Source organism: Spea bombifrons, chromosome 1 (genome assembly GCF_027358695.1).
Source record: "Spea bombifrons isolate aSpeBom1 chromosome 1, aSpeBom1.2.pri, whole genome shotgun sequence".
Lineage (NCBI taxonomy): Eukaryota > Metazoa > Chordata > Amphibia > Anura > Pelobatidae > Spea > Spea bombifrons.
The window spans coordinates 48,666,944-48,687,883 of record NC_071087.1 but is presented as its reverse complement, the minus strand read 5'-3'; the positions used below and the strand labels follow the sequence as shown (position 1 = coordinate 48,687,883).

Below are 20,940 nucleotides of genomic sequence, written 5' to 3'. Positions count from 1 at the left end.
TGACCACAGGCTTTTTTCTCTGGATAAGTAAAAATGAAATCCTACTGAAAGTAAAGTGCCAGGAAACAGATAACCCAACACACACACACCAGGACAGGCTCTGCCACACTGACACCCAAACAAACACACCAGCACAGGCTCTGCAACACCGACACCCAAACACACACCCCAGGACATACTCTACCTTACTGTAGCATAAAAAATGTATTTTCTACACGGTTTTGTCATTAACTGCCCCTTTTGTATTTTTGCCCCTTGTGTATTGATGCCCCAGCCAGGCCCCCTTAACTATGAATTAATGTGTCCCCCACAACCTTTGTATTCCCCCCCTTTGTGTTTTGATGCCCCACCCCTTTTGTATTGGTTAATGTGATACCCCCACTGCCATGTGTATTACCCCCAGCCATCCACCCCCCCTGTTTATATTGATTATGTAATGCCAAAACCCAGCTGCCCCCCTTCCATGAATATGGGTCCGCTTTCCTATAACTCTTTTTTTTGGTAATACGCTTACATTTTTTCCTGCTCTCCTCTGCTGTGACGACCCTCTCCTTGTCATGAGGAACACCTTCTGTGAGCCCCCCCCTTGAACACCATGTCTTCAAAGCGGCCACCCGGCCGCGAAGTTCAAAGTAGCCGTCGTGCGGCTGTAAGACCGCCTTCGTCGGCCGACTACTCAATATGGATGCGCGCTGAAGGCTGGATGGGGAGAAAAAATGGCCGGAAAAAAATGGTATTTATGTTCATGCATTAAAGTTTTACAGCAGATCTGATGTTATAATTGTTTAAAGAATTTAAAGAAACATTTTTTCCCCACTACTTGTCCTTTAAAGTGCAAGGGTCAATTTAAATCCCCAGTCTGGCCCTAACTGCAGCTGTTTTAGTAGCACAATCTAGTACCTCTAAACAGGACTGTCCACCAAAAGCACATGATGTATAGATGTCAAACTCAAGTATACATTATTTGTAATAACATTAAACTTTGAAGTGATTGTGCAGTAGACTTGCGCATTCAGATTCTGATTTTGGTTAATTTGGCGATTCATATGAAACCAGGAAAATGATGCCAGACCCCCCCCCCTACAAATTGTATGGATAGGCTGTTACATAAGATAAAATCCTTGTTTGAACGTTTGTCGACTTCAGCTGTTGTAATAATCAGTCTACTTACCCATAGCCACACTGTTCAGTAGGAATGACAAAACACAAGAATAAAAGTGAAAGAATGTAAACAGAGAATTTATTATGAGAGACATGGAATAATATGGTAACCTTTACCATGACTTAGGTTTTTTATTGCACAGCTTACCTTGTGAAAGCTGAATTCTTTACTGAAATATGAGCACTAGATGTCACTGTATTCTTTCAGAAGTTTGATGCAAGTTTTGCTTTTGTACATTAGTATAGAAAAGGTCTGTGGGATTCTTTGCTTCTGTGTCTCTTAATAGGATTATATAAAGCATATTGTAATATGAATTTCAGAAAGACTAAATTGTTCTGTATACATAACAAATTTTGAATGCTGTTTTTAGTTTTATATATATTCTAAAGAACTAAATGTTTTCCTCATAGGTTTAGTGCACAGATTAAACAACCGTAATTAATAATGTATAACTAGTTGCCAACATCAAAGAACTAGCATCAGGGGCATGGAAAACTGCTGTACAAATGACATCAACGGAGGAAATTAAGTAAATCCCTAATGACACACTACACACTGTCTAAGAAGACTCTCTACATCCTGTTGGGATGACAGACGGTGTTGCCTGCTGCTGGGGGTCTGGAGACGAAGTTGCACATATACGTTCATGCACACACATACACTTACACATGCATATTATTCTGCATACACACTCTCATTATACATTCATACTCCCTTATCCACTCCCTCACACGCTTCTCTCACTGTTATCTCACCTGCATCTTTCTCTCTGACAGCTCTTGCCCTATGTAAAATGGGCATATTTTGCCCATAGGGCTTGTGCCAAGGCAATCAAATCTTTCTAAAACAAGATAATTTTTTTTATTTGCAGTCAATAGTATTTTTAGATATATAAATGAGAAAAGGAAAGTTAAACAAGGATTAGTTAGACTAAAAACAAAAGGCATATATGTAGAAGAGGATAAAGGTTTAGCTGACTGTCTCAATGAATATTTCTGTTCAGTTTTTACAGATGAGAATGATGGAATGGGACCTCAGTTGGGAAAAAAGACTGAATCATTTGAAATATGTGAGTTTATCGAGGCGGAGGTTTTACTTCAGTTGTCTAAGGTAAAGACAAATAAGTCGATGGGGCCTGATGGGATACACCCCAAGTTATTAAAAGAGCTTGGGGGTGTACTAGCAAAACCGTTAACTGATATATTTAACGAATCATTGGTAACGGGAGTTGTCCCTGGGGATTGGAAAGTAGCGAATGTTGTGCCTATACACAAAAAAGGCAGTAGGGAGGAGTCGGGCAACTACAGGCCAGTTAGTCTTACATCTGTAGTGGGAAAATTAATGGAAACAATGTTAAAGGAAAGGATTGTTGAACATCTGAAGTCACATGGCTTTCAAGATCAAAAACAACATGGGTTTTCCTCAGGAAGATCTTGCCAAACAAATCTTATTGATTTTTTTGATTGGGTGACTAAAGTAATTGATCAAGGTGGTGCAGTAGACATTGCGTATCTGGATTTCAGTAAGGCCTTTGACTCTGTCCCACATAGAAGACTTATAAATAAACTGCAATCTCTGGGTTTAGATCCCAATGTTGTTGAATGGATTAAGGAGTGGCTGAGTGACAGAAAACAGAGGGTTGTAGTCAATGGCGTATATTCAGAACAAGGTCTTGTTACCAGTGGGATACCTCAGGGATCTGTACTTGGACCCATTCTCTTTAATATTTTCATTAGTGATATTGCAGATGGTGTTGATGGAAAGGTATGTTTATTTGCCGACGACACAAAAATTTGCAACAGGGTTGATGTTCCTGGAGGAAGAAGCCAAATGGCAAACGATCTAGGTAAGCTGGAAAAATGGTCAGAGCTGTGGCAATTGGCATTTAACGTGGATAAATGCAAAGTAATGCACCTGGGGCATAAAAACCCAAGGGCAGAGTATAGACTATTTGGTACTGTCCTAACCTCAACGTGTGAGGAAAGGGATTTAGGGGTAATTATTTCTGAGGATTTAAAGGTAGGTAGACAATGCAGTAGAGCAGCAGGTAATGCTAGCAGAATGCTTGGTTGTATAGCGAGAGGTATTAGCAGTAGGAAGAGGGAAGTGCTCATGCCGCTGTACAGATCACTGGTGAGACCTCACTTGGAGTATTGTGTACAGTACTGGAGACCATATCTCCAGAAGGATATAGATATGTTGGAGAAAGTGCAGAGAAGGGCTACTAAAATGGTTTATGGATTACAAAATAAACCTTACCAGGACAGGTTAAAGGATCTTAACCTATATAGCCTGGAAAAAAGACGGGACAGGGGGGATATGATAGAAACATTTAAATACTTAAAGGGAATCAACAAAGTAAAGGAAGAAAGTTTATTTAAAAGAAGAAATAAAACCGCAACAAGAGGACACAAGCATAAACTAGAGGGGCAAAGGTTTAATGGTAACATCAGAAAATATTACTTTACGGAAAGGGTAGTGGACGCATGGAATAGCCTCCCAGTGGAAGTGGTAGATGTTAATACAGTAAAGTCATTTAAGCAAGCATGGGATAGGCATAATGCCAAGCTAGATATAGGATAAGGGCAAGTACTAAAGGAGAGTACTCAGAGGTTGGGCAGACTGGATGGGCCTTCTGGCTCTTATCTGCCGTCACTTTCTATGTTTCTATGTTTCTATGTGACCAGCATCCCTTTTACCATGGGGTCACGTAACACTATGTCCCCCCACTGCGTTTCTGCCTCCCGAGCAGTGCCCAAAACTGTTAACAAAGGACCTATCCGACCTTTACCACCCACTTGTGAACAATTTTGGACCAGATAAGGGGCCCACCCCTGATTTAAACCCATACTATGTGTAGACTATAGAGGGTGTCATAATTTACTCAGTACAAATTCATGCTACTTTCATATCCACCCTTTCTTCCAACCAATGACACCTCTTTTCTACCTTCAACTCCATTCTCTGTCCCTCCATACACGCCCCACAAACCACTCTCACTGCCCATGATCTTGCTACCACTTCAGAGACAAGATTGAAACTATTAGACAAGACCTCTCTTCTTTGCAACCCCTTCCTACACCACCCATTACCACAACTCTCTCCACTCATCCCATACTAACTGCCTACCACTAAAGAAGAGAGAGACACTTTTCTTTCTTCCTCTCACCCAACAACCTGTCCCCATGACCACATCCCATCCATGACTCGCTTCTACAGACAATCGAGATACAGCTCTCTCCTGGATCTAATGATGAGTTAAGAATATTGACTATTGACTGGATAATGATTCATCTGCCACAGGCTGCAACAGAATGAGGACAGTCCTAGCCAAATGTTCAGAAACAGTATATGTTCCTCAAAGAGGTTTCACCTCCACCAGATGAGCTAATGCCAGAAGGTGGCACTGTTGCTTGTATAATCAAGGATTGCTTTTACCTGGCTAAATTTCCCTTCCATATGACCAGAATGATCCAATGTAATGTTCTGGGGTTATTATTATTATTATTAAAGCAGCACTTTACAAAGAAGAAAATGTTACAGATAAGTGTAATACAGCAATTGACATACAGATACAAGAGGAATGAAGGGCCCTGTTCCCGTATGAATTTACAATCTGGGTTACCCATTTCCTAAATTAAATAAAATGGGTGCATTCTAAAGAGGGAGATTGAAGGACAGTTTCTACTCCCTTATCTAATTATGCACTATTTAGCCCCATCACGACAAGTGATGTTCTGTATCATTCTCAAAACAAAGGTCCTTTATGACCATGCAAGTAGAATAGAATGTGCTCAGTTTTGTCACCCACATCTTCTGTGGTAAATGTAATTAGTGGGAGATCAGGTTCTCTCTTCTGTCAAAAGGAGCTGGCATCACTAGCTGTGAGCTGACAGACTTTGTAACGGCACTTGTGCCAATGCCATTACACCAACAGTTTATAAATGTGTGAACTGAAGTTTGGGCATCTGACCCTGCGGGAGGCATTTGACAATGTAAAGAGATCCTGCAGGGATTGTATGGACCCTCCTGCTTCCTGATTGCTGCCTGATCTGCAGGCAGGGTAATCAGAGTGAGAAAATCAATGAAAAAGAACAACAAATGATTAAAAAAAATTAAAGGAAAAGTAGAATACAAATTGGATGTTGAAGAAATTTGTCATAATGGTCTTCTAATGTAATGTTTCAATATCCAATAAGCCATATCACATATAAGTAATAAATATACAATATATATTGTAATGAGCCATACCAATGTGTAACCTGTGGATAGTGTACATTACTCTTACCTAACAAGGCATAACTATTAACTGGTAGGTACAGATAGGCTAGATGAAACACACAGGGCTGGATAGCTGAGTACCGGCAGGACTGGTAAGTGCGAAACAGGACCATGCACAGAGAACCAGCAAACCAGACCAGGCAGGTAGAACAAACTTGAAGTTCGCCGACAGGGCTGGAACTGCAAAGTCTACAGAAAAATGCATTAGGCGGGATAGCCTTTGGACAAAGCACTGGGCACATGGCAGGATATCGCTCGGACAGGGCCCTGGGCACATGGCAGGATAGCCTTCGGGCAGGGCAAATGGCATGATACAGACAGGACACTGCTTAAACCAACAGAACAGGTGCCAATGACAGAGTCACAAACAATGGCTAAAACTCAAACAATGCAAAGCAGCAGGTATTTAAGAAGTAGGGCTGTACCAGATAACGAGGCCCAGCTAACAATATTAAAGTAGCCAGAGTTGCTAAACAGACGAGTGGGCACTAGAGGCTCCCAGTGGAAATAGCACCACAGAACATACAGGATCCTGGAAAGCAGGATGGAACTGTGATATCATGTCTCACCATTCATAATTCACAACCCTGCAGCCTTTACATTGTTTTTCTAGAAGTGAGAAATGTTGGGGTTTTCATGTTACCTTGTAAACAAGATCTGTCTATGGAATGTTTGAAATGGATTTCCTTGTGTGACTAACAATAAAATATCTCTATTACCTTTTTGCTGTAATCATTTAGGCACCTCATATTATTTACTAAGTGTTAATGTTGTTTTCCTTGAGCAACCTACTCCCTGTACAGAAAATGTCACAAATGCGGAGTTATACCGCATTGTGGATTTTATACATAACATGACAACTCTGCTTGTGGTGGCTATTGTTCTGTTGACACTTGCTGTTGGATGCTGCTTATTAAGAAACACCATAGTGTTTTGAAATACACCAGGGATGCAACTAGAAACCACAGGGCCCTGGTGCAAAAATTGCCCCAGGGCCCCCAACTTCAACAGCTGGTCTGTACCATCATTGCCCCCAAACAACTTGTCTGTGCCTTCTTTGTCCCTTGCCCCTTATCACACAAATGATACACACTCATACTCACTAACACACTCAAACACATTCATTTTAACACACACTCTACACATCCATGCTGACACACACACAAACTTCATCAGCTGTTTTGACTATATGCAAAACAACTGCATCAAGAAAGTAAAACTTTAACCCCTTAAGGACCAGGCTGTGTTTTACCTTTTGTACCATTGGGACCGAGGCTGTTTTAACACTTTTGCAGTGTTCGTGTTTAGATGTAATTTTCTCCTCACTCATTTAGCGAACCCACACAAATTATATGTTGTTTTTTTCAGGACAAGAAGGGCTTTCTTCAGATACCATTGTTTTAATCATATTATCTAATTTCGCATAAAAAAAATAATAAAATATGATGAAAAATGTAAAAAAAAACCAAAACACATTTTCTGACTTTTACCCCAAAAATCTTTTACTCATCCAAAAAAGCTAATGAAAAAACCTACTAAATATATTCTACTATTTGTCCTAAGTTTAGACATACCCAATGTTTTTATGTTTTTTTTGTTTTTTTCTGCACGTTATGGAGCATTAAGTACAAGTAGCGTTTTGCTATTTCAAAATCATTTTTTACAAATCTGGTAATTCTTCCCCCCATGTGCCATTTCGGGTATCTTTGAAGCCGGCCAATGCAATTTACCTCATCAAATCATATATTTTTGAAAACTAGACACCCCAAGGTATTTCAAATGCTAGAATTTTAACTCTTTCCATGCACTAATTCTACCACCAGTCTTTGTCAAACTTTGTGGTAGTAATTTATTTTGTGTTTTTTATCGCTAAAATTGCTCTTCAGGTATGGATTTGCAGCTCCTGGTATACATCACTTTCAAACAACACCCCAATATGTGTTCAGCAACATCTCCCGAGTACAGTCATACCCCCCATGCATGGGTTTGTTGGGTTGTTTGGGAGGTAAAACGCCACATTTAGGAAGTGCACATTTTTTAACTTGGAACTTTTACATCTGGTCATTCTGCCCCCATGTCCTAATAGGACCATCCTTGAAGCCGGCTATATATATAGATATATATATTTTTTTTTTCTTTCAACCAATTATATATTTGGTTGAATATATATATATATATATATATATATATATATATATTTAAAAACTAGACACCCCAAGGTATTTCAAATGCTAGTATTTTAACCCTTTCCATGCATGAGATTCTACCACCAGCCTTTGCCACACTTTGTGGTAATATTTTTTTGGTATTTTTTTTACACAAATTGTACTTTGGCTATAAATTTATAGCTCCAGGTATACGTCACTATCAAACAACACCCTAATATGTGTTCAACAACATCTCTCGAGTACAGTGATACCATCCATGCATGGGTTTGACTGCTGTTTGGGGTTAAAAGGCCACATTTGGGAAGTGCGCTTTTTTTCCCCTATTTTGGTCAGTCTGTGCCTATGCCTTATCTTTGAGCCCGGCCACTACAATTTACCCCATCAAACCATATATTTTTTAAAACTAGACACCCCAAGGTACTTAAAATGGTAGTATTTAACCCTTTCCATGTATCAGATTCTACCACCAGCCTTTGCCACACTTTGTGGTAGTATTTTTTTGGTATTTTTGTTTACACAAATTGTACTTTGGGTATAAATTTTTTAGCTCCAGGTATACGTCACTATCAAACAACACCCTAATATGTGTTCAGGAACATCTCCCGAGTACAGTCATACCCCACATGTATGGGTTTGTCTGGTGTTTGGGGTTAAAATGCCACATTTTGGAAGTGCGCTTTTTTTCCCCCCATTTCGGTCAGTCTGTGCCTATGCCCTATCTTTGAGCCCGGCCACTCCAATTTACCCCATCAAACCATTCATTTTTTTTAAATTAGACACCCCTTGTGTATTTTTAAATGTTACCATGTTTTTTTTAAGCTTTTTCTTTTTTTTCTTTTTTTCTTTTTTATTTTTTTTATAAATATTTTACTAATCACATAGTGATTAGAAATCTGGGCTCCACTGACTTGTATGGTTGAATGCAGTACCTGTATTCAACCTGTAAGTGGAGCCAGAGTTCTTTAGAGGGTCTGGAGACCATCTAGCGAACTTTTTCAACTTTTTTTTTTTTTTTAACCGGCCGGCGGCCATCTTGCGGATTGCGAAGACTGGCCCGTCCTGGGGTAAGTGTTTGGTTTCGCTGAATGCCTCCTGATCGAGGCATTTCAGCGACACCATTGAAGTTTAGGAGGTGGTCGGTGGTCACCCTAGTGTGTGTGTGGGCAGTGTGTGTGTAAGGGCAGTGTTTGTAAGCTAGTGTGTTTTTATGTGTGTGTGAAGGCAGGGGAGTATGAGGGCGGTGTATGTGTATACATGTGTGTATGGACAGGCTTGTGTAAAGGCGGTGTATGTGCATACGTGTGTTTATGGGCACATGTGTGTGTGTAAAGGCAGTGTGTATGCGCAGTTTGTGTGTAAGAGCAGTGTAGGTATTTGTATGTTTGTAAGCTGGTGTGTGTGAAAGGCAGGGTTGTGTAAGGGCAGTGTATGTGTATATGCGTCATAATGGGCAGGTGTGTGTAAAGGCAGTGTCTAAGGGCAGTCTGGTGTAAGGGCAGTGTATGCGTATATGCGTGTTTATGGGTAGATGTGTGTAAGGGCAGTGTATGTGTATATAGGTGTTTATGGAAGGTGTGTGTAAGGACAGTATATGTGTGTTAATGGGCAGATGTGTGTGTAAAGGCAGTGTGTATTTGTATCTGGACTATGTGTACTCCTTATCTGGAGTTATCATGCTTTATTATCTGGCAGTCTGATAGTAAAATGTGATTTTGGTGGATGCCAGAAGAAAGCTACCTACCAGAATGCATAGTGCCTACTATAGAGTTTTGTAGAGGATGGGTAATGGTCTGGGGATATTTTTCCAGGTTTGGACTAGGCCCCTTTGTTCTAGTAAGGGTAATGTTAATGTCACAAAAAGAGACATTTTAGACAATTGTATGCTTCCAACTTTGTGTCATAAGTTTGGTGAAGACCCTGTTCCAGCATGAGTATGCCCCTGTGTACAAAGCAAGATCTATAGATATGGTTTGATGAGTTTGGTGTGGAGGAACTTGAGTTTCCATTGAACATCTTTGAGATTAATTGGAATTCCAATTGTCAGCCAGGCCTTCTCGTCCAACATCTGTACCTAACCTTACAGATGTTCTTTTGCCCGAAAAGCAAAGGGAGGTGGGAAACTCCGTATTCATGCCCATGGTTTTGGAATGAGATGTCCAACAAGTTCGTATACAGTATCTCACAAAAGTGAGTACACCCCTCATATTTTTGTAAATATTTTATTATATCTTTTCATGTGACAACACTGAAGAAATGACACTCTGTTACAATGTAAAGTAGTGAGTGTACAGCCTGTATAAAAGTGTAAATGTGCTGTCCCCTTAAAATAACACAACACACAGCCATTAATGTCTAAACCTCGGCAACAAAAGTGAGTATACCCCTAAGTGAAATTGTCCAAATTGGGCCCAAAGTGTCAATATTTTGTGTAGACACCAGGGGAAGGCTGGCTGGCTACCGGCTGGGGGACAAGTCTAGTCAAGTGGCCCATTGCGCCACCGGATCAGCCCACCATCCATCCCCATCTTTTCCTGATTTTCTAACACATGTTGATGTAATGTGATGGGATTGGGAGTACGTTATCATCAAAAGTCATCATACACGGGATGCCTGAAGCCATAATTTAACACAACTAATCTTTTTTAATAAAATATGCAGATTGAAATAGATTAAATAACACAAAACCTTCACTTTTCTGCTCACTGATTTCTGGGCCTAAAAAATGTTATCCTTTAAAGTGACTATAGTTAAATTTATTCCTACAGAAAGTAAAGTGCCAGGAAACAGATGATCAGATTCACACCAGGACAGACTCTGCCACACCGACACAGGCTCTGTGACACCGAAACACCAAACACACACACCAGGACAGGCTCTGCCACACTGACACCCAAACACACACACACACACACACACACCAGGACAGGCTCTGCCACACCGACACCCAAACACACACACCAGGACAGGCTCTGCCACACTGACACCCAAACACACACAACAGGACAGGCTCTGCCACACTGACACTCAAAAACACACCAGGACAGGCTCTGACACCCACCAGACATGCTAAGCTACAACAATAATAAAAAAGAAAAGTATTTTCCACACTGCTTTGTCGTTGACCCCCCCTTTTAGTGTTTTTTCCCCCTTTTGTGTAATGGCCCCAGTTGTGTATTGCTGCTGCCAGCATAGATAAAACGCTGCCCTGAAGTATGGGGGATATATATTTGACTAGTTTGTTCCTTCCATGAGTCTATTAAGCAGAATGTAAAACATGGCCAATGCAGTCACCCTAATGTATTGCCCCCAGCTAGCCCCACATTGTATATTTATCCCACAGCCCAGTCCCCCCTTTAGTATTGATTTATGTGATGCCCCCAGCCAATAGTAAAAAGGTTAAAAATAAAAGCGTTGGCCCCTTAAAAAGTAATGAGGGAGACGTTATAGACGGGGATCAGGAAAAAGCTAATCTATTAAATATATTCTTCTCTGCTGTATTCACAGAGGAAAATGAAATGCCAGGTAATATACAGCAGGATGCCCCAGTACATGTCGCCTGTCTAACCCAGGAAGAAGTGCAGTGCCGCCTAAAAAAATCAAAATAGACAGATCACCAGGTCCAGATGGCCTTCAACCCCGCGTTCTAAGGGAGTTAAGTAATGTAATAGACAGACATTACGGGGTGAATCGCTGGATGTCGTATATCTTGATTACAAATGGATCTGCATAGGTTGGAGGCTTGGACTGGGATGTGGCAGATGAGGTTCAACACAGATAAATGTAAGGTTATGCACATGGGGAAGAAAAATCCAGGCTGGGAATATGTATTAAATGGGAAAACACTGGGCACGACTGACATGGAAAAGGACTTAGGAGTTTTAGTTAACAGTAAATTTACCTGTAGCGACCAGTGTCAGGCAGCTGCTGCTAAGGCAAATAAAATCATGGGGTGCATCAAAAGGGGCATAGATGCCCATGACAAGGAAATAATTCTACCACTGTACAAGTCACTAGTCAGACCACACAAGGGATACTGTGTACAGTACTGGGCACCAGTGTACAAGAAAGATATAGTGGAGCTGGAGAGGGTTCAAAGACGGGCAACCAGAGTAATAAGGGGAACGGGAGGACTACAGTACCCAGAAAGATTATCAGAATTATGGTTATTTAGTTTGGAAAAAAGACGGCTTAGGGGGGGACTTAATAACTATGTATAAATATATAAGGGGGCAGTACAGAGATCACTCCCAGGACCTATTTATACCCAGGACTGTATCTATAACAAGGGGACATCCTCTACGGCTGGAGGAAAGAAGGTTTCTACACCAGCACAGACGGGGGTTCTTTACAGTAAGAGCGGTGAGATTATGGAACTCTCTGCCAGAGGAAGCGGTAATGGTAAACTCAATAAAAGAGTTCAAAAGGAGCCTGGACGTGTTTCTTGAAAGCAATAATATTACAAGTTATGGATATTAGGGACAGAACGTTGATCCAGGGATTTATTCTGATTGCCATATTTGGAGTCGGAAAGGAATTTTCCCCCTGGTATGGGGCAATTGGCATCTGCTTCATAAGGGTTTTCAGTAGGTTCAGTAGGGACACAATATGTATATAGGTTGAACTTGATGGACTTTGGTCTTTTCTCAACCTTATGAACTATGTTACTATGTTACCACCCTCTCGTGAATCAATGCCCCCCCCACCTTAGCACCAAGATTTCACTCACAGGATCTGACCAACACCCAGAATGGAAGCATAGGACTTCCTACCTTTGTCCCCTAACAACCTGTCTGTGGTATTCTCAAACTTACACATCCATGCAATCACACACATATTCATTCATTCATTCATTTGTTATTCACAAACATTAAATCACTCATAAATATATTCATTTCCTCATTTACAGATACTAATCATTTACAGATACTCATTCATTCACCTATTGACAGATACACATTCATTTCCTCAATCACGCATACTCATTCATACCACCTCCCCCACCCCCTTACTTGAACTGCAGATCACTCTATGCCACTCGCAGACTTCTGCAGGAGCCGCTGCATCCCTCTGCGTTCTTCTCTTGTACCACCCGGGAAAGCAGGAATGGAGCGGAGTCATGTGACATGATGTAAAGTCAGCATAACTGAACCCAACAGGGGTTCCCATTATTTAACCAACAGGTGGCAACACTGCCCCCCCCCGCAGAGTACCACCGGTCAGCTGGAGAACCATGGGACGTTGGGACAGATCCGCCATCAACTCTTTAACTTTTAGAAGGGCACCAACTCTAAACTCTAACCATACAACATTACATGCCACTACCAGCATAGTTTTCAAACTCTCCCTATGGATCAATACTTAGAGCTTGGCACTGGAAATGAAAAAAGAACACCAATCACAAGAAAAACAAGCAACTTGCTTCAGTTTTCCAAGAGATACCCTCACTATCCGTGCCTGGGCTATTTATCCTCTCTCTCTCTTAATGCCCCTAGCCCCCCACCCCAGTCAAAGCCCCCACAACTCCCTTTACATCCCATCCTTCCTTTTTAAGTTAACCCTTTACTATGACTACTATGAACTGTTCGTGGGTGACCCTCCTGCAGTGCCGATAAATTCCCTCTTGCGCCAAGGACTCCAGGATATTCTTTTTTATGTGTGCTACTTTGAATTTACTTTTGTTTATGAAGCTTATTGGATTCATATTACTATATTCTCAATCAACAATTGGAGTGTTTTTCTAGTGGTGTTTTTTATTTCTGTGTTTCCTTTTCATAATAGTTTGTCTAGGGTGCTCTACGTTAAAAGCTGTATTCATTTTCTATAAGGACTTCAGCAGGGCAGCTGCCTCACCTTCCCACGTATAATTTCCCTTTAATAATAAAAGATAAAACTTTTCATTTATAAAGCATTTATACTACTACTATTAACTAAATTATCTGTGTCAATACAAACACGCCACAATCTATCTAGTGTATTATTTTTTTTATTATTAGTTACTGTAAGTTTATGGTACATTTTGTCTACTTTGAATTAGTTAATATGTAGTTAATTTTAGTGCATTCAATTTCTATCTCTAATCTTTCATCATTACCATTTTTGCTTTATCACATGTATAGCTTGAACTACCAGCTGCATCTGGTCATTTCATTGTTATGACACCTGTTGGTGCCCTGTTTAATATTTAATTCTTTTCAGACCCAATATGCTTGAATTTTAAACAACACTACTGACTCATAAATTCCCACTGAGAAATGGGTCTACCAATATATGCTGCTAGAGGAATCTATATAATACTGTAAAAATCTATAACTTTAAAATAACCCATACTTGTTTGGCATTTTTGGAATACTTACATAGCCAAAAAAACTGAAGAATGGTCATAGACCACTATGGTATGCTATGAGTGCACCTCAGCAATATGAATTTAGTTCAGAATGCAAGTATTGTGAGTTTGCAAAAAAAGTGCAGCAGCAAACTTACACGAGTTGGACAAATTCAGAAACACTAACAGTGCGAGTTGTAAAAATTCTGTAATCTGCCCTACCTACCCATCCACTCCCCTAAGTCACCCTGGTTTGACGTATGGGATCCATCAAATCACCCTTTGCCATGAGGTTGACACCACATGTATGGAAAGAAAATATATATATATATATATCTTTTGAGAGCCCAAGTAGTGATGACCCACCAATCCTCAATTTTAGACCTACACAAAGGGGCCATCCAAAAAAATAAAAGTGTGTGCAGGAGCATATTTGTATACTTTACCATGCATGTATATTGCATCCTCCATTGGTATCCTGGCCAGGTACAGTCAAGTCCTGTGTTTTCTGGCCTAAAGAATGAGATGGCGCAATGGTGTTTCTCGAAAGGTGCTTCTCATAAATTATTAAAACCAATACAAACAATAAAACTTAGTAACATTCTGAAAACAAATAATCAACTAAGCCCATGGTAAACCGCCCTAGACATGCTTGAGATCTTGCCCATTGAAATTACCTGCTGTTTTACTCCAAGCACAGCAATGGTGGACACACACTCCCCAGGGACATCACCCATTAGGTAAGCCCACACCAGGTCCACCAGGCTGGTGACCTCAGCTTGTTGCCCAACGACAAGTGTTATGGTTGGTAAATATATGGATTGGCTGGGTTCCAGCTCATGTAATGGTTAGTTATATGTTACATGTGTACCATCATGTTAACTGTTTACAACAGTGTTTAAGTATATGTTCAGTGTCATGGGGCAGAGCTGCAAGGTGAAAAGCACATTATTTTGTTTGGGGTAAAGGGATGCCGTACTAGGCTCTACCTCAGTCGAGTGTTTTTTCTTTCTATTTTTCGTTATGTTATGGCCACTACAGAGACCGTATTTTAGAGTGTACAGTAGAGTACTTAGTTTTATATCCTTGTGTGCTCTGCATGACCTAATGATGTTGGATTTAATTAGGGTAGGCTATGTTATACTAAGAACTATTATTTTTAATTGCACAACGTGATCATAGTAATCAGAGACCGGTTTGGATAGGTTATGACTATGAGTAATACCCTTTTTTCAATGCTGAGTATTCATATACTTGCATTCAGTCAAATATACATTTCATTTCTTCAAATCACCAATTCGAAAAAAAAGTATTGGCTCGCTTTGAAGTTGGAAACATTTCTCGAACAGTCTGGTTCTTTTATGTGCCATGCTTTGAGGTGTGTAACCCATTTATTTGCACTTGAAAATTAGTTCAGTTTTCATTTTCTGATGGAAAACAAAACCCCATTAACTTAATTACCTGATTTGCTTTTCATGACTTATTTATGTACAAACAAAATATAATGCATCATTGTTATTCAAATACGCATTTAAAGACAAATGAAGAAATACAAAAGTAATCTATTAATGTCCAATAAGACCTTTACAGTTCTTGCAAAAATGCAAGTCACATATGTAAATTATAGTTAGTTCTATATTGTTTTATCATGCTAAACAACACTTGTTCTGCTTTCAAATTCCTGGCTTACATAAATTTTCTTTCAAGTTTTATGCTTTCCTCGCAAGGTTTTATGATTTCATGCTAATTGCCACTAAAGAATACCCAGCAACACGTGAATGAAGAAAAACAAAATGTTTATGGCATCAATAGGTACAAAGCATTGACGGTTATCATGATCTTTGCCAACGTAGGAGTATATTTAGAACACAAAGCTGATAGATAGATTAGATAGATAGATAGATAGATAGATAGATAGATACCGAGGTATGCTGGTATATTATTTAAATGCATTCTTAACATTCAATATTAGCCACATATATGAGAAAACCGTAGACCACACAATGATTTTGATAGTTATGAAAGATTAAAGGTTATTTTTGTTTGTGTGTTTAATATTTTAAATTGTATGGTTCGTACACAGCATTAGGTTCCTGATTAGGTTTTAATGAAGGCATTTGGAAGGTCATGATTCTATTGGGAAATCAAATCAAGAAAGCCAGTCATAAGCTTAGTTCACTAAGCTTTGAGTTTTGCCATTGTGTTTTATAACTGACACTAAGGACAAACTTGCTCAACCTTGTCACTGTCAAAAAACAAAATATGTGTTCAGCAACATCTCCTGAGTACAATGATACCACCCATGCATGGGTCTGTCGAGTTGTTTCGGATCAAAAAGGCCACATTTGGGAAATGTGCATTTTTCAAATTGGAATTTTGACATGTGGAAGATCTTTGAAGCCAGTCAGTTCAATTTACCTAATTAAATCATGTATATTTGAAAGCTAGACACCCCAGGGTATTTCAAATGCTGGTATTTCAACTCTTTCCATGCACACATTTTACCAGCCTTCATCAAAGTTTGCAGTAGTATTTTTTGTGTGCTTTTTTAGGTACACATTTGCGACTCCTGGTATGTGTCACTGTCAAACAACACTACAATATGTATTCATCAGCATCTCCTGAGTACAGTGATAACCCTCATGCATGGCTTTGTCAGGTTATTTGGGAGGTAAAAGGCCACTTTTAAGAAGTGTGCATTTTTTTGGAATTTGGACATCTGGTCAGTCTGTGCCCATGTCCTATTTTCAGGACATCTTTGAACCGGGTCAATTTGATTTACCCCATCAAATCATATCATTTTTAAAAATAGACATCCCATGGGCATTTAACGTGCAAGTATTTTAATTTTCACATAACTTTAAATACATGTGAAAGATTGTTGTGAAGATAAAGCTCTCATTTTAGGACTTGCTCATAAAAATAAACCTATATTTTTTTTCATTATTATTAATTTATTTATTTTTGGACATTTATTTATTTTTTACATTTTGTTGGAACTGGAAGGTTCCCCTGATGGTACCATTTTCCCATGTTCATTTTTTTAAAGGACACCACCATCTTGCGAGAGGCAAAATCTCTCACAGTTGTGCTTGTGACTGAGCTCCGGAGTGGTCACAGTGCATCCTGGGGTGGGTTTTTGGTGTCGCTGAATGCCTCAGTATCAAGGACCATAGACCTCCTAAGCTCTTTTAAACAAGGGGCCCACCGGCATACAATATATGGCGGACATTGACATCGGGGGAAGGGATCGATTCCTACACCTGTTTAAACTAATTACCTGCCAGGCACGTCAATTGTCGTTAACTGACTCTTTTTTCGTGATGTGTCTGTCATATCAATTGTCGTCAAGTGGGTTAAAATTCCCTTTAACGTCTTTTAATGGTGATATAATCATTCTGAGGTCCCAAAATCCTAACTGATGCAAGATCTTTTGTATGTTTATCCCAATAAAAGAGTCCATCTACTCTTGGACCGATATGACTATAACCATTTTCCTTATTAGGTTTTTTAAGTAGACAGAATATCAGGTGTCCGCTTCGTAGTGGCAGGCTAAGCAATATATGGCCATATAGTGTGACAGAATCCCCAATATTTGTGCCTCAGATTGGTGTGCGCTGATTCCATCCTTTGTGATTTTGTCTTACCTTATCGCCACTCATGCAACAGTTCTAGTCTTAAAATGTGCAGCCATATATTTTAATTTGTCATTTGGGTGCTACTTTTCTTCCCAAGTCCAGCCCTAAATGTAGAATATGTAAAAGTGGCAAGTCTGTTAACATGCACATATTGATGTATATTAACAAGCTAGGAGCTAAAAATCATCAGTTCCTGTTTCTGCAACTGAAAAATATAATCTTTTCTTGGCAAGCATGAACTTGGGACTTAATTTTAAGATATTTTGAAAAAAATTGGGAAAACATGTTCTGTTGATGAGATCTCTAAAATAGTCCCATGTCTGAATATCCTGCTTTAATAACAGCGAAAGTTCAAAAGTTGGCTCAACTGCAGAATCGTAAACCAATTTGCCTAGATTTATCTTCTTATTTTGAGCTTCTAAGTTCACGTACAGAACACAACCACGTAGTCCACAAGGCTCATTTGAAGAGAGCTTTAAGACTTCTTGAGCAACTCTTACTGTTAGCTCTTTTGGAACAAGTACTTTTGAGCAGTGAAGCTTGTGACGTTTTGCTTTGTACAGGCAATCCTCCAGCATTGTAATCAAATGGCAGGTTCTTACCATGCACAGTGCTTCATGAAGATTAGGTTCTGTGGAAAAATGGTCCATGTGGCTAGTGCCTACAAAGAAATATGCACATGTGTTAGGACATCAGAGATAATGGATGCGGGTACTTATTAGTCAAACTTATTACTTATTACTCAAGAATGGCACTCATAACTTTGGAACCATGAAACTGTTATACAATAGAATGTTTGGTACTACTGAGTAGAAAACGTTATTATAAAACATATTACTTCTCACACTAAGATTGTCAATATACTGTAAATTCATATATACTTTTGACCAGTAATTACTAAGCATACATAATTAAGACACTTTCACAAAAGCATTTTCAACATGAACAAATCCAATATATGTAAATGTGCTCCATGTATATGTGCGACAGCACACAGAGTGATTATTCAAAGCAGTGTGCCGTGGGTGGGGGGCAGATATAAGCTGAACAGTCAACAGGTCATTCTTGACAAAGCTCTAAGACACTGAATACCCATGAACATTTCCTTTAATGTTCAGATTGTATTTACCTTATTTCCAATCTTGTAATGGAGATGCATAGTGTAATAAAGTGCACTGTCCGCATAGCCATGCAAGTTACACACCACAACAATTAACTAACAGTTAATTACCAAATGATAAATGGTTTTGTGAATTTGGTAAACACCACAATAATTTTAACAATAGTTAATTTATTGACCATATATAATTTTGTGAATTTTAGCGATCTGCTTGTGTTGCTCAACAACTGAACATTTCAAATCCCTGATATCAATATGCATCATTAAAGGGCCACCACAAATGAGCTGTTTCTACAAGTTGGCCTCGTAAAATTGCATAATTAAGCCTTTGAGATGACCTTCAAGAAATAACCCCCATTGACTATGCATAATGCCATGCCAGTTTAATATTTCTCCCTGGGGATTGCCCTTATAATGACCTATGAATTCAATGAACAGAAACGTTTAGTTCTCCTGCAAACTAATACGTCCCACAAATGTGTGCAGAATGCATGGTGGTTGACTAAGCACACTGCATTACACGATGGCAGTGATAACCTTGTGGCATATCTCTATATCTATCTCTCTATTGGTTAGTGATTTTGCTTGATTATACCTTACCCAAATTATACCCAGCCATACACATATTTCTGGATGAAAATGCACTTTAACCAGAACAACATAAAATCGCATTTACTTTTCTACTTAGCTGCCAATGAACACACAATGACAAGAGGTCTCAGAACATTGCCTTGATTTCTTCAGCATATGTAAACTCCCGAGAACACACTATAAATGTTAAAACAGTAGACATGTTATGCTCTCCCGATTACTGCAAAAATCTTGCTATGTGATCAATTTGATCATAGAAATGGGAATACTCACCACTGATTCCTGTACTCTAAAAGATTACTTTTCTTTCTGGTTTCATAAGACACTGAAGCCCCCAGGTACAAGCACTATGTTGAAACATACATCTGCTTTATCTGTATAAGATACTGTGCTGACAAGACACTAACAGACGCATTTAACTGTGAAACTGTGTACAGAGAACTGGTTCTGTTTACATGACAGCGAAGCAGCTGCAATGTTTCACTGAAAGTATGAAACTAAGATCCTCTCATATAACCAACACTTAAAAAACACCACAAGCCCATCCGAAAGGTCATTAATGTTCATATGGTCAGCTGACGTTAAATTACTACTGTTTAGTAAAATCATTTTTAAATTCAGTTTCATGTACATATAATAAATGTCCATGTAACTAGATGAATGAGTAAATAAATATGTGTGTGGGTCACATCTGTGTTTTTCACTCATGCTTACTATATATAGAACACATCTAAATCAGCAGAAGTACTGGCCCATAACTAATGTCTCTAATGGATACCTTTTCTGTTCAGTCCTTAGATGTAAAAATGTCAATAGAATCTTTGATAAATAATTTGTTTTATATTTTATGTTAAAATCAGTACAGAGCCCTTGAGGGAACCTCTTGGACTTTTGCCTCGCCATGATGTTGAAGCCCCTAGTAGATATCTTTTGCTCAAGATGCTAAATGAGTAATGACATCTGTTCACTGCAAGAAAAAGCCTTAATTACTTCTGAGAGTGTGGCATTTCACATTGGCATTACACTTAATCAAATGGTAAACTTAAAATCTACCTGAAGATTCTAATTAAGCATTTCTCCATAGTAGAGCTGTATATTTATTAAAGGAAAATTATGCAAAAAATAAAAAGCAGGAAGCTCTGAAACATAATTAGTGTTATAATTACGTGTTACCACTTAGTCTTAACTGTGTCACACACACATATTAAAACCAGAAATATTTGCTTTTAATTAATTTGTGTTTCTAGACATCTAGAATACAGAATAGCAAAGAATATTGGCAGAGCTCCAGTGAACAAAGTTATGTGTTACATTTGATTATTAAGTATTAAGTGAGTTAACTAGAAGACCATTCATACATTGAGACACTGACTGTTTAAGGTACAAACAAGTGGGTTAACACCTTCTTGGTAATAAGTTATACTTCCTTACATTACATCTATACCTCCATCAAGTTTTAGTTTGCTCTAACATTTCTGTTCCTTGGAAATAAACTTTAGAAGATCCCTTAGTCGTTACAAAGAATTAGTGTGTGTAAGATATCCCAGAATGTAATATCAGAGGACTAAATAAAACCCCAGAGTTTAGCCTCCAGAACTGTACACAATACTCTACGTGAGATCTGAAAAGTGACAGTACCCATCAGAAGCCATGGGGGT

General features: G+C 39.0%; 1 protein-coding gene across 2 annotated transcripts; it reads right to left on the bottom strand.

Annotated features, from left to right (window-relative positions):
• Window positions 1-17,292: 17,292 nt before the first annotated feature.
• DDIT4L (DNA damage inducible transcript 4 like) lies at window positions 17,293-19,681 on the bottom strand. Of its 2 annotated transcripts, none has more exons than XM_053461556.1 (2): window positions 19,556-19,681; window positions 17,293-18,232 (listed from the first exon to the last, which is right to left on the bottom strand). In XM_053461556.1, exon 2 carries the CDS (start codon window positions 18,219-18,221, stop codon window positions 17,748-17,750), a length of 474 nt encoding a protein of 157 aa, XP_053317531.1. In that variant the 5' UTR covers window positions 18,222-18,232; window positions 19,556-19,681; the 3' UTR covers window positions 17,293-17,747. The 2 variants fall into 2 exon arrangements, with proteins under 2 accessions (XP_053317531.1, XP_053317532.1); XM_053461557.1 differs by lacking the exon at window positions 19,556-19,681 and adding an exon at window positions 19,368-19,419.
• Window positions 19,682-20,940: the final 1,259 nt, after the last annotated feature.